At 32.6% G+C, this 14,366-nt stretch overlaps 1 protein-coding gene across 3 annotated transcripts; it reads left to right on the top strand.

Annotated features, from left to right (window-relative positions):
• Positions 1-5,407: 5,407 nt before the first annotated feature.
• LOC126715909 (protein DETOXIFICATION 45, chloroplastic-like) lies at positions 5,408-13,735 on the top strand. Of its 3 annotated transcripts, XM_050416757.1 has the most exons (16): positions 5,408-5,599; positions 5,776-5,872; positions 6,439-6,792; positions 7,035-7,180; positions 7,963-8,106; positions 8,259-8,398; positions 8,553-8,688; positions 9,993-10,089; positions 10,177-10,277; positions 10,808-10,971; positions 11,381-11,452; positions 11,578-11,694; positions 11,785-11,880; positions 11,991-12,112; positions 12,537-12,594; positions 13,364-13,735. In XM_050416757.1, exons 3-16 carry the CDS (start codon positions 6,497-6,499, stop codon positions 13,373-13,375), a joined length of 1,701 nt encoding a protein of 566 aa, XP_050272714.1. In that variant the 5' UTR covers positions 5,408-5,599; positions 5,776-5,872; positions 6,439-6,496; the 3' UTR covers positions 13,376-13,735. The 3 variants fall into 3 exon arrangements, with proteins under 3 accessions (XP_050272714.1, XP_050272713.1, XP_050272715.1); XM_050416756.1 differs by lacking the exon at positions 5,776-5,872; XM_050416758.1 differs by lacking the exons at positions 5,408-5,599; positions 5,776-5,872 and adding an exon at positions 6,338-6,359.
• The last annotated feature ends 631 nt before the right edge of the window (positions 13,736-14,366 follow it).

The following is a 14,366-nucleotide window of genomic DNA, read 5'->3' as shown; positions in this document are numbered from 1 at the left end:
ATTTTAAAAAAATTTGAATTTTTTTCTTCAAATTTGGATTTTTTTTTTTTTTTTTTTTTTTAAAAAAAAGGTGTTTGTAGGTGATCTAATTTCTCAACTGAAGACCCTTTCTCAACCTTCTATATTCATTTCTCAAAAAAAAAAAAATCCCTTAAATATTCACCATCTTGACAAACCCACTCCACTCATACCCATATCAACAACCATCACTCTTTAGACCATCATTGCCATTTTGACCCCATGTCACATGCAATATTCTCCTTCAAAGCCAAACTCATCTCCTATATAACCCACCTCATTCACCAAAGTCCAAAACCCAACGCCCACCACCATATGAACATGGCAACAAAGCGGGGTAGGGACAAATTATAGGTGTCCCCTCCTCCTCCTCTTTGGGTGGGAAAAATTCATGAGGATCTAGAATGGATCTGGTATGGCCCAAATACAATTGATATATCTGCCTGGATTCGTAATTAGTGTTCTATATTTTACTTATAGTCTGTCCCAAGCCCAAAAAAAAAAAAAAAGTATAGGATTAAAATAAGTTGACCATCAGCATAAAATTTAATTACTTTTTTATAAATGGATTCATCATCACATACTAATATATTGAAAATTCATAGTCGACTTCCAAAATTTTATAACCTATCAGTTGATGAGTCACATGTTTTAGGTGGCATTGGAGGAAGAATAATGCTATAATTACAATTTTTATCACAACTTACCACTTGAATAAATTGTGACAAAAATAATAGTATCATTATTTTCCTTGGAGAAAATTGTAGAGTTTAAGAAGGAGAACTGAACCGACACACTGATATACTGAATAAACAATCAGATTCTTTTAGGAATCGAAATCCTAGCCCCATGCCATGTGCCTTTCTAATCTAGGTGTTGGGGTCCTAGCCCTAGGGACCATATATACCCTTATCCAGGAGACTCATTATTTTCAGGTGATTTTTTATAGTACTGAAGTACCTCTCTACCACATTTACCAAAAAAAGAAGTGTCTGTCTACCAAATTATACTAAACACTGGGACAGAATCTAACTGCAAGGATTGTCATTTTTTTTTTTTTTAATGTTTAATTTTACCATTTTTAGTCTTTATATTATTTTAACATTTCTATCAAATTGCTCCTTTTGACAATGTCCATTATCGTTAAGTTTAGTTAATGACATTATATCACATATACGAATAGTGTTATTCTATAGACCTTAACAGACGGTAGGGTCAACTTAACATGAATGTTAAAGTTTAAGAATTGATAATAAAATAATATTTTTTTAAATTTTATTTAAATAAAAGTGGACAAGAAAATGGCCATGTGAAGAAAAAAAATTATTTTAAATTTTAAAATAATATTTTAAGTGGATTCTCACATCTTATATTAAGAAGATAAGATAAAAACAATGGGCAAGAAACTGATCAAGTATATTGTAAAATAGTTTGTAATTTGTGACTGTAACATTACTCATTTTCATAACCATAATAATAGAAAAAAAATATTTCTTTTTTAAATAAAAGAAAATATTTTTCTATATAAATACATATGATATGTATAAGCATCTCATATGTGCAAGATTTCATACAAGAATGGTAGTAAATTTAAGTGAATTTGGTGGTAACTCAACACAAAAATAAATAAATAATGATAAAGTATTATGCCTTCTATTTTTAAAATAAATAAATCAAATGTCCCATAAATCCTGCAGTACCTCTAACACTAGTTTACGAGGGATATAAAGGCAAATATACATTCTTCCTTTTTTTTCTTTTTTGTCAAACTTCCTCCAATAAATTTTAGCACAACTTATTATAGTCATCGGTTACAAGTGATGAATAATCACTTTCATATAAACTTACTAATTTTTCTTCACTATTTACAATACTTTTAGAGTACAGTGATGTGATGTTTCATTTTCTCACATTGATGATGAATTCCACTGTAAATTTAAGTAGTAAGATCTATCCTAAGGTCCCATTTGATTGAGGGGATGGAAAATGAGGAAGGAAAAAAAAGGGGGGAGGGGGGGGGGGGGATTTTGAATAGTGCCCTTATTTAGTTTGGGGGTGATTTTGGTGGGGCCCATTGGGAAGAAAATGGGGGAAGAAAGAGAGGCTTAGATGGAAAATTACTCATTTACTATCTATCTCTCCTCTCTCCACATTAGTTTCTTTTTTCTTTTCTTTTCTTTTTTAATATTTCAATGTTAGTGTTTAGTTATTTTTTCCTAAATTTAGGGTTTTTTCTATAAACTACTAAATTTTTTTATATAATAGGTGCATGAGAATAAATTTATACAAATATTTTTTTTATTATCTAATTTTTTTTCAATCAAATAAAAAAAAATTTATTCTTGAATTTATTTATCCCAACAAAACATACATAAGTAAAAATTAAATATTTTCTTTTTCTTATTTTTTGATCCTCCCAACCGAATGTGAAAACGTGAAACACCAAGAATTACCGGTGAAATCCGAGCTGTGACAAAAAATTTCAATCAAAAGTCACACACAAGTTACTTGTGTCCCTACTCCCTAGACTTTTCACAAACATTAATTGAACGTGAACCTCTACCAAAATCCAAGGTAACACGTGTTTCATTCTGCTTTACATTCCCAATAATTGGGAAGGACGACGTCATAACTCGTAATAAATAGAAAATGCCAAATCACATGTGAAATATGGAGAGAAAAGTACTCTAGAAATACAAAATGGATTTTGCTAATGCGCCCTTAGGTAGGACACAGAATAATTAATTATTTTTTGAAATATTTTTTTAAAAATTGAAAAGTATTCACAGTTTTTTCAATATTCGGAGAAAATATTTCTAAAAATGGATAGTTTAATGTATGCCATTATAAGATTTATTACCCAAAAAAAAATTTATAGACAGTAATCGGGTAAGTAATTATTAATAAATAAAAAAGTAAGATTAATAATGAGTCTAGATAAAAATAATAATTTGTAAAAATGTTATAAAATAATTAATAGTTGTAGCATTACTCTTAGACTAGATTCTTGGAATGATTGTCCAATTTAAGTGATGGAACACAATAATATGTTTCAACTATTGATAATTTGATTATCACCGCACATCTTTAATACGATAGTCACTTTATAAGTATAAGTACTTGTAAGGTGTGAAAGACAAAGGTCGGAGTTCAATTCTCTATTGGAGGGAGTTTAACACACATATAATATAATATATATTTTCCAATTATTAATAGTATTTGTTTCTAAAAAAAATTATTAATAGTATTTTTTTATTATCAATTTATAATATATATAATGTGATCGAATCAATGCATTTTACTTTAATCACAATTCAAAATTTCAAATAAACAATAATTATGAATAAAATTGTAAAAAGTATTTATGGCCTAGTATTTTGACAATTTCTCCTTATTTTCAATGATAAAATATATAGAGGAAGATTCAAAATCGAATGAATTGAACCGACAAATCTGGTTGAGAGTTTCAAAGCAATGGACAATAATGTCAAAAGACTCAAAACCAGCATCTAATAATTTGTTATAAATTGTTCCTCAAAAAAATTATTATTATTATTATTATTAGTCATAAATTAAAAGCACAATTCAATCATTTTGTTCACGTTATTCTCGGTGTTAGAACAGGACCAACCCCTATAACTAGTCATAAATTAAAAGCACAAGAAATCATTTCTTTCTTTTGACTTAGCAGATCATATGTAAAACAAAAAATCAATTTATTAACTATTATTATGGTATCAAACTTTTAGGGTGTGTTTGTTTAGAAGTGAAATAAGATAGATGAAAAACTTTGGAAAAAAAATAGGAACAAAAATTTTTTTTGAGTGTGTTTGGTTAGATAAAGAAGAAAAAAAATAAATTAGTAGAGTCTAAGTATTTTCTCCCCAGATCCATCAAAAAGTTTTCTCCCCGAAATAAAGAGAAAACTGAGTGGGAATATATTTTTTCTTGATTGACAAAAATGCCCATATGCATGTGCACATGGGCTTCTTCAAGTTGCATTTATTATTATTTTTTTCTTCCTCTAACGTTGCCTTGTTGCTCTTTTTTTTTTTTTTTTTTTTTTGGCAACGTTGCCTCTTCTTTCTTTTCTTTTTTTTCTTTTTTTTTCCTGGGCTACGTTACTTTCTTTCTTTCTTTTTTTTTCTTCTTTTGATTTTCTAGGCCTGGGCATCTTTTTTTTCCCTCTTCTGGGCAGTAACGTTGCCCTTCTTTTATTTCTTCCTTTTTTTTTCTATTCTTTTTTTTTCTTTTGATTTTCTGGCATGATACTTTTTTTTTTTAACTAGATGTGCTTTTTTTTTAGACATAATTTTTTTTCTTAATAAATTTGGGTGATTGCTTTTTTTCTTTCGTAATTATTTGTTGCTTTTTTGTTTTAATTGGACATTATTCTTTAACAATGGTATATGACTTATGAGTAAATTTATTCAAACTCATTTTTTTCATCTCTCCACTTTTTCACTCTCAACCAAACAAATAGTTAAGTATATTTATTTATAGATAATTTAATTGTAACAAACTTGATCGTAATTTTATTATTTTCCATTTCATAATTCCTCTCCCCTTTTTTGTTAATCCCTATTAAAAATTTTAACTTTTTAAAAGAACATTATTGAATACATTGTGTTTTTAATAAAAAGAGTAAATTTTTAAAACCAGCTATCTTTAGTTTAAACTCAAATAAAGCTAATGAAAAAATGCATTGACTTTTTAAACACATTAAATGATATGTTGTGTTTCTTATTTGTTCAACTAATATAGTCTATTAAAAATAAAAACTAATATAGTTTTTTGCCAACCCATAAATGACATAGGTTCGAATCCCACTTAAACTAAAACCAATTGGTACTTTAGATGAACCATAAAGGGTAAATATTTTTTTCTTTTGCTTTCTTTAAAAATAGATAGGAGTAAAGATCAAAATGTGACTTTTCCATTTAGGACTTGACTTACCTCCCATGCTCCAGTGCACTGAAACCGACACGATTCAAACACATGATAAAAATCAAATACATGTCATGTATTCAAATCGTGTCAGCTCCAGTGCACTGGAGCTAAATCTTACCACTCTATTTACGAGTGACAATAATAACTTCCTACTCACAAAGTTGAATAAGCCATAGCACTATCCTATACCCCATGCTACCCCCATAAATGTAATACATTTTTTTTGGTTTTTTTTGGCTGAAAAATGTAATACATGGTTATAACATGACATGTGATATCCCTGGGCTGTAATTTGCTTTGTATGGTGCTCATACTATGCTAATTATTGCTGCCAGAACGTGTTTGATTAAGACATCACTAAATACATATCAACTTTTCTGCCATTTGCTCATAAGTCTAACAAACGCAATAAATGTGCTCAACAGACTAATAATTCACACAGTCACCTACTCAGTCTCACACACCATAATATATAATCTCCAACGCCAAAAGTGTGACATTGTAGCAATCACATTTTAAGAAAAATAGTAGAAAAACACACACACACACACACACACACAACCACAGCCATTCGTTAAGCTTGTTCTTTAATTCTGACTAAGCTTTCCTCCAGCTAAAACCAGCTTCGCAGGTAATCTCTGTGACCCACATTTTGGAATTTTCCGATGAACCTTTGCATTAGTAGCTAACTATGTGTTTCAATGGCTGGAATAAAATTCTGTCTTGGGTTTTTTTTTTTTTTTTTTTTAAATTTTACCCACCTCCTTAAATTTTAAAAATTTTCTCTTTCCCACACGTTTTTCTCAGCAAACAGACGGAAATGAGTTATTTTGGTGATAATGCTGACTGCTGAGTAATGGGTTTGAAGTAGTTAACAGTTGCAGTGCAGAGGTTATCACTATAGGTTTGTTATCCGTTAGTTGTCTAATTGGTTTCTGAGAAAATTTGAGGGAAAAGATTGAACTTTTTAAATTAGTTTTTTGCTGTAACCTGTGTAAGTGGTTTTGGAATTCATAGTATGGAAGAATTCTATGCCACATTGTAGTTTTCATTTTGGTGGAGGTGTTTCCTGGTAGCCTTTTTCCTATGTTCTCTAAGCATCCAAACGAAACAAAAGTGTTTTCAAAGGACAAATCTGAGGAATTTCCTCCAACCAACCCATTATGTGGCAGTTCAAAAGACCATCTACTTGTATTAAATTACATGATTCATTAAATAATTTAAACAAGTCACCTGACTATTCGGTAGGTAGTGTGATAAAAGTACGCATAGAAAGTCTTTTGAATTGCCATGTAGTGAGTTGGAAGAACTTTGTAAAATTCTGACCATAGTTTGAATGAGAGCACATTTTCATATGAATAAATGTGAACAAAGAAAGAATGAGAAGAAAGGTACGGTATGGTATTAGTAACTTGTTCTTTTTTGGATGTGGTATTAAGTGTCACTTACATGCTGTTTGATCACTTGCAGGAGATTTCCTTGGATCTTGCTCCTGAGTCGAAGTTTTTCATAGTTTGGTTATTGCAATATGGAAATAACCCAACTGTCTGGTTCACTGGCTTGTGGAATTAATTTTAAGAAATGTGAAAGAAGGTCAATTAAAAACATGGCGAAAAGATTTGGGTCCAAAATCTCAAGGGAAGGTCATCATGTTCCTTACTTTGCAGCGTGTGATAATAGACAATTGAGGTTTAGCAATGTTGCTAGGCGATGTGGGTTGATTAGTGAGCAACAAACATCAGATTATGAGTTGAGTGCTTCTAGTTTGGAGGTTCAGGATATTGTAGCATCCAAAAATGGGACCATACCGAGCAAGAGAATCTTGTAAGATGCCAGACTTAAAAACCTTTTTTATTTTTTCATTTTTGCTACTTGTTATTACAAATGAGTTTTGAGTATTAATTAAAAAATTTGGTACTTTGAATAGTATTGCATCACTGTGGGAGAACTCAGTGAAGCCCTGAGCTTATCTTTTTTTCTTTTTCTTTTTTTTAGCTACAAAGTTCTGAGCTTATCTTTTGATTCTAGATTTGTTAATTTTATTGAATTCCTGAAAATTTTTACAGTGAGATTGATGAGACACTCTCAACCAGTGAATCACACACTCCAAGTGTCCAAACTGAGCTTATAATGCTTTCTGTACCAGCAATTGCTGGACAAGCAATTGAGCCCTTGGCACAACTGATGGAAACTGCTTACATTGGAAGATTGGGTTAGATTTTTTACTCAATGAGTTCTCTCTATCAAATAAACCACTACGATCAAACAATGTGTAATCATAAATAGTGGGGATGAAATCAGCTTAATGACATGTGTCATATCTAAAATTGCTGCAGGGCTCCTTTAAGCTTGAGTCATTTTTGTTACTTAAGTTTGTTTTGTCTTAATTAGCAATTTTTTGTCTTGATTTTGGTTGATGTGCATAATTGGTCATCAAATATTGTCAGCTTTGTCTACCAACTATAGTGTCTGGTTTAGGTTTAGTCAAAACTGAGTTGATGCACAATTGGCTTCAATCACTTCCATATTCAAGAGATTATTTTATTGATTGATTGGGAGGGACACACTTGGAATATGAAGCATGTAGGATGGTTTATAAAGGCTCCATTTTTTGTCACAGAAGTAATGAGGGAAAGGAAAACCATCTAATTGCTTGAGAAATTAGCTTCCTATCATAAGAATTTTAACCATTTTTCTTTCCATTCCACCCTGTTTCCTGTGATCTAAATGGAATCTGAGAGTTTGGAGTATCAATCTTCTAGGATTTTTGGGCCTATATACTCTTATGTTGTTCACATTTGGCGTATTAGATATTTGGAATATGATGCATCATACAACTATTGCAAGAAATTTGGTGACTGTGTAGTTGGATTTTCATTTATTGGTTACTTTCTCATACTGATTCTTGCTTGCTTTGGCTAAAGTTAATATTTTGTGCAAAAGTACCTTTTTAGCATATGCTAAATAAGCCCTTGGTTTTATCCATTTGAAAAGGGCCCTTGGAGTTGGCATCAGCAGGTCTTTCTATGTCAATTTTCAACATCATATCAAAGGTTTTCAATATCCCTCTTCTCAGTGTTGCGACATCATTTGTGGCTGAAGACATATCAAAGAGCGCAAGCAAGGAATCTAATTCAGGTGAAACCACAACAGATGCTAGACTTTCTTCTCTTGAACTTCAAAGCATGCCATATTGAGTTCCTCGCTTACATTGGGAAAAAAAATGAAACACAAGATAATTGACCCAGAATATTGAATCTCGTTCTCTATTTGAAATAATTGATGTACAGCTTTTGATGGAATGGGTGAAAGAAAGCTTCTACCCTCAGTCTCTACTGCCTTACTTTTATCAGTTGCAATTGGTACTTTTGAGGCTTTGGCAATGTATTTGGGGTCTGGAATATTTCTGAACATTATGGGCATATCATCTGTGAGTAAAACTTTGTTAAGAGTACATATGATATTAGTGCATTCCTATTATTTACCTCCTATTGACGAGTAACATTTGCATTGTAATTTTGATCTCACATTCCATTTTCCATTTATAGAGTGAACTAACTTCTAATACTTATTTCTGTAAAAAGGCTTCATCCATGCGCATTCCAGCAGAAAAATTTCTTAAACTTAGAGCAATTGGTGCTCCTGCAGTTGTTGTTTCTCTGGCCATTCAAGGCATCTTCCGTGGATTTAAGGATACAAAGACCCCTGTATTATGTCTAGGCAAGTGCTCAGCTTACCTTCTGAAACTTATATGCAGAAAGGAATATGAATGTCATTGGACTGCACTGGTATTTTATGCGATGAGCATGTGTCACTGTTCCAACATAAATCCATATATCACAAAAACAGTCATTTTATCTTGGCTTTTTTTTAATATTATTTAAAGCATTTGTAGAAAGATTTAAAGAAAAAACTATTTTTTTGATGCATACTAAGCCACCCTAATTTATATATATATATATATATATATGCCGGCTAAAAGCTATTATAGCTGTATAAACCACCCTGTGATTTTGTACATATTTGCCCCCCTCTTTTAGTCACATGTCTAATGCTTCAAGTAGTGCTCATCTGATGAATTAATATGACCTAATTAGGTCCAAACCCATAGGCTTAATTTTTTGGGTTAAGTGTTGTACCATATAACATATTAAGGTCTATATTGAAGTCTCCCCAAGGTGTTATCTACATAACAGGTGGTATCAGAGCTATGGTAGGTTATTCCTCAAAAAAAAAAAAAAAAAGAGCTATGGTAGGTTTTGGCAAGGTGGCGACAAAATGTGTGCACTTGGAGCTCACACAATTGTGCATCATACAAGGCAAGCCCACAATGCCCATATAAATTATCTTGGAAAAAGGCCCTAGAATATAGCATTGTCAACAGTGCTAGATCAATGAAGAATGGCAAAACACGAGATTCCCATAGATATGAACAGGGTTCCTATGGAGGGCGGGAAAAATTAAAGAAGTAGAGAAATTAATATAACATAATTGGATCCAATCTCATAGGCTTAAACTCGGGTTATGTAGTGTCCCTATATGATATATAAGGGCTCAATTGAAGTGTTCCCAGGGTGTCGTCTCCCTAACAGTAACCACCCCCCCCCCCCCCCCAATCCCCTCTTTCCCTGGCTTTCCTTTGATCTCATTGGAATATAACATTAAATAAGGACCTGATAATGTCAAACATCACATGTGCAAGAACATACAACTACATTACATATAATTTATTTTTCTTAATGAATTTAGTAAGATGGCCACAATGATGCAATGAAAGTGATATATGAAATCATAAAAATGAAGTCACTTTATTCAATTTCTGTTATTAAATATTTCATCTATCGTAGAACTCCGTTGATATTGGTTTAGCACCTTATTGTTTCTATCACAAAGTAGTTGTTATTCTACACATGCCAGTTCCCATGGATTGAATCTTTTGCTTACAACCAAGCAGACCTCCAATTCAGCATTATCTATCAGATTTTTTGTTAACTAACTAATGGATGTAGATGACTTATTTGCAGGAATCGGAAATTTGTCAGCTGTGTTTTTATTTCCTTTACTTATGTATTATTTTCGCTTGGGAGTAACTGGTGCTGCCATATCTACTGTTGTCTCTCAGTATGTACTTCAACTGTTAGAGTTCTTCCTTTTGCTTCTGTTATTCATAGCCTCATAACTGAAACTATATGCTTTCACATTTTCCAGATACATTGTCACCATTTTGATGATCTGGTATCTTAATAAAAGGACTGTATTATCAGTTCCCAGTGCGAAAAGTTTGCATTTTGGTGGCTACCTAAAATCTGGTGAGTTTTGTTCTGCTCTTATATTTGGTTTAGGGACATCTTCTTTGACTCTTTTGCTGATTCCATGCAGCTATAATGGAAGTCATTCTCTCCTTTAATTAGATCTGTTATGTGTTTCTCATGTTATATAGTCCAAAAAGTGGGACAATCAAAATTTTGCATTTTCTGGATTGATTGACTGGTTTTTTAATAATGCTTTGATGTTTCTAGACAAAATTCGAAGCTACATAACATGCTAGGAAATGGTGAATATAATCACTTAACCATTATTTTAATATACCACCTCATCTGTGGGCCCAAACTCCGTCTTAATAAGTGGGTCCCAAGTCCCAACATGTGGAATGTTTAACTTTCAAATGGGAGGGAAGATGAAGACAAAGTTCAAACTCAGGACCACTGCTCTAATACCATGCTAAACTACCACTTGTCAAATGGTGAATGAGCACATTTATTTTTTCCACTTTCAATGTATATGACAGTATCTAATTCTTTGTGCATTGATCACTCACATACCAGAATTTTTTCCTTAGGTGGTTTTCTTCTTGGGAGAACCCTAGCTGCTGTTTTGACAATAACTTTGAGCACATCAATGGCTGCTCGTCTTGGACCATTAGCAATGGCAGCTCATCAGATATGCTTGCAAGTGTGGTTATCTGTATCTCTCCTTGCTGATGCACAAGCTGCATCTGGTCAGGTATGCAATGTGTAATCACAAACCTTTTCTATAAATCTCCTATAAATCCTCCCTTCTTGCGCCATTCAGAGTCTCCTAACTTTGTTATTTTCATAAATTTCTAAATATGGTAACATCCTGTTACACTTGTATATATTAAAGAGAGATTAAGGTTGATACATTGGCAATCCATTGCCTTTAATTTTCATGACTAGAAACTCCTTGGGTAGCCTACCTCAGTTTTTAATATTCTGGAGTTAAATTAAAAAGTTTCATTGGTACCTATTGTTGTCCTCACAGTTAAGGTGTTTGCATATGATTGCAAATTCCTTTTCTTTGCCTTTGTTCTTGTTAAATCTTGTGATTGCATTATTATTTTACATGTTTACATTAATTTACCAAATTATTGAAGAGCATTTATTGAATGTAGGCTCTTATTGCAAGTGCCCTTGCTAAAGGTGACTACAGCACTGTGAAAGAAATCACTTACTTTGCTTTAAAGGTGACTTATTGCATGTGGTTATTGTTTTAGTTTTAGCACATACCTTGCAATTGAAAGAATGTGTTTCTTTTTTCCCATTTCTCCCTTTGGGAGTATTTTTTATAACATCATATATGTTTCCTCAGACAGGGCTATTCACTGGCGTTTCCTTAGCTATCATATTGGGCGTGTCTTTTGGGTCATTAGCTACATTGTTCACTAATGATTCTGAAGTGTTAGGAATTGTAAGATCCGGGTTGTTGGTATGTATCTCTGTTAGCCTTGGATCGTGTCCAATTTTTGTTATTTGTTTCATCATTTTGTTTATAAGCTCCTGCCTAAATCTGCTACAGTTTGTCAGTGCCAGTCAACCTATCAATGCTCTGGCTTATATATTTGATGGCCTCCATTATGGAATTTCAGACTTTTCATATGCAGCTATCTCTATGGTAAGCTGCCTTGTCATATTGATTAACTATTTTGATAAGATAGTGGCCTTGATATTAACCCATTCGATTAGTTTATATCATTTCTTTTAACATATGCAAATAATTTTCAGATGGTGGTAGGGGCAATTTCTTCTGCATTTTTGCTCTATGCTCCCTCTGTTATTGGTCTTTCGGGTGTTTGGTCTGGTTTAACTCTTTTCATGGGCCTGCGAACAGTGGCTGGATACATGAGGTACGTGCTGAATTGTGCAAAATCTTTTTTCTCTCTCTTTACCATCACTATCCTTTGCAAATTGCTACAAGGTTAAATTGGACATTTACAAGCTATGATTCAAGTTCATATGGCACATAGATAATCAAACTTTGGGTCAAGCTCATCGCACACTTGTATTAATGTGATTCTACTGTATTTATTTGAGGTTTCTGCATATCAACGACACTTTAGTAGGCACTGGATGAATTTGGATATGAATATTAAGATTTTGCTCTTAGCAACACTCGTTAAATTTAATTGTTCATTTTTCTTAGTGGAAAATAAACTTTGATATTGACTTCACTTACAAGATCTCATGAGATTGATATTATCATGTTATTCTGGCCATAGTATTAGCATGTGTGATGGACTAAATTCCAACTGGCCACTTTTGTGCTTTCAGATTATCATCCAAAAATGGTCCATGGTGGTTCTTGCAGGAGGACATCCCTAGCTTAAAGGTTAGTTAAGAGAGGAAGCAAGTTCTTTATTTACAATGTTTTGTTTATTAAGGTTAGATACTTAAAACAGCATCGTATCTATAATCCATGGCCTTCATGTGAATGTTTATTACCAATTCGTATATTGTGACACAATATTTTGTGCTAGTGTAACTGCAAATTATATCTAGCTAAGATTCCAACAGAGTCTTACCAAAGGTTACTGCAATATAAACAGGACGGTGAGGGTAAAATCTCATTCTAGCTAAAAGTACGGGCCTCCTTAAATCACAAACGCTTTGAAATTCACTAGATGAAAGAAAATAACTTGGAAAAATTTTTGTTGATAATAAACTACAACTTTCATTTTACAACATAGGGACCAATTTATAGGCTCCATAAACCAAATTCTCAAATACCATAATTAATACACTACCATATAATATTACACGAAATATCAAAGATTAACATACAACAAAAATTGACCCCATGTTGTGTCCTACATCATGTACAAAATCCCTTTCTATGGTTGAAAAATGCTAGGTAGGATGGCTCAATTTTTGTTAATGGAGGTCCCACCAGAATCTAGATTCTAGGATAAAGAGAGCAAGGGTGCCTTCACCACTACAGCTTTTTGATGAACCTAAAATATTGATTCTATAAACTGAGTTAGTTCATTGTGGAGAGGATTCTCTCTTTCTCATGTGATGAAACAGCATATACTAACCTTTTGTTAATTCCTACTATCCAATTTTGGGGTCTTATAGTTTTTTATTTACTTCTGTATCAGGTTGCCATTTGAGCTGCAGAAACTTCAGGATATGAACATGTGGGCACACCTGTTATAATAGGAGATATAAACCAATTGTTATGTAACTATTCTTTTTATTCCGTCTTCCTTTTATATTTTTTGTGTGTATTCTTTTTCTTTTCTCAACCCAGTTGGCAGGTAAATAGGAGTTGTGGTTGATGTATAGTTGATGTTCTGCAACTCAGATTTGCAAATCATACATTATTCTATATTCATTTGGTTTGGTTTTAAAATCTCTGCCACTGGATTATAGATCATAATGGTTGAAATATGAAGGGATCAATTTTGTGCCCTGTAGGCTATTATGTTGTATCAGACACTTGCAACAATTATTCAATATTGTTGACTCTCTCTCTCTCCCTTCAAATGCTAGACAAAACTTATATTTATCTAGAAAAACTTATTAGAATTTTGAGCAAAATAAAAAATAGTAGAAATTGGATAAACCTGGGTTACAGTGCCAATTGGCACTTTGACCAGAAATCAGAGTGCCCATGGACACTCCCTCCAATCGACACTTCAATGCCCTGATCTGATTTTTCATCTTTCTTTTTTGAATTTTTATGATATGCACACTTATCCAATCAACACAAGGGATGAATATGAACTAAGATAACTCTTGAAGACTATGATTCAAAGTTCAAACTACATCACCTTGAGCTCTCACCTTTACAAATAAAGGTGGTGTTCTTGGGAGGAGGGAATGAAATGGAAAGGAATGAAAAGAATCATTATAGAATATTCTTCATTTTCCTTGTTTGGGAGTTTTAATAGAGGGAATGGAAAATTCATTCCCTTGTTTGGGAGTTTAAGTGAGAGGGAATAGAATGGGTAGAAGGGAACACTCATTCCTCTCTATTCTCTTAAAATCTCAAATTTTTATTCCCCCCAAAATTGGGAGGAATGGGAGGGAATAGAATTAAATTTAATGATTTTTTTACTAAAACTCTCAAAATACCCCTGTATATTCAATTCTTTATTT

The sequence above is a fragment of the Quercus robur genome, chromosome 2, assembly GCF_932294415.1.
Source record: "Quercus robur chromosome 2, dhQueRobu3.1, whole genome shotgun sequence".
Taxonomy (NCBI): domain Eukaryota; kingdom Viridiplantae; phylum Streptophyta; class Magnoliopsida; order Fagales; family Fagaceae; genus Quercus; species Quercus robur.
The sequence above is the reverse complement of the archived record's forward strand: the minus strand, read 5'-3'. Positions and strand labels throughout refer to the sequence as shown.

Bases quoted from the DNA above. Each gene is read 5' to 3' on its own strand.
- LOC126715909 (XM_050416756.1), top strand. From the start codon at position 6,497: ATGGAAATAACCCAACTGTCTGGTTCACTGGCTTGTGGAATTAATTTT. The intron at 7,181-7,962 runs GTTAGATTTTTT...CCATTTGAAAAG, and splicing joins TGCTTACATTGGAAGATTGG to GGCCCTTGGAGTTGGCATCA. The intron at 10,278-10,807 runs GTGAGTTTTGTT...TTTTTTCCTTAG, and splicing joins TGGTGGCTACCTAAAATCTG to GTGGTTTTCTTCTTGGGAGA.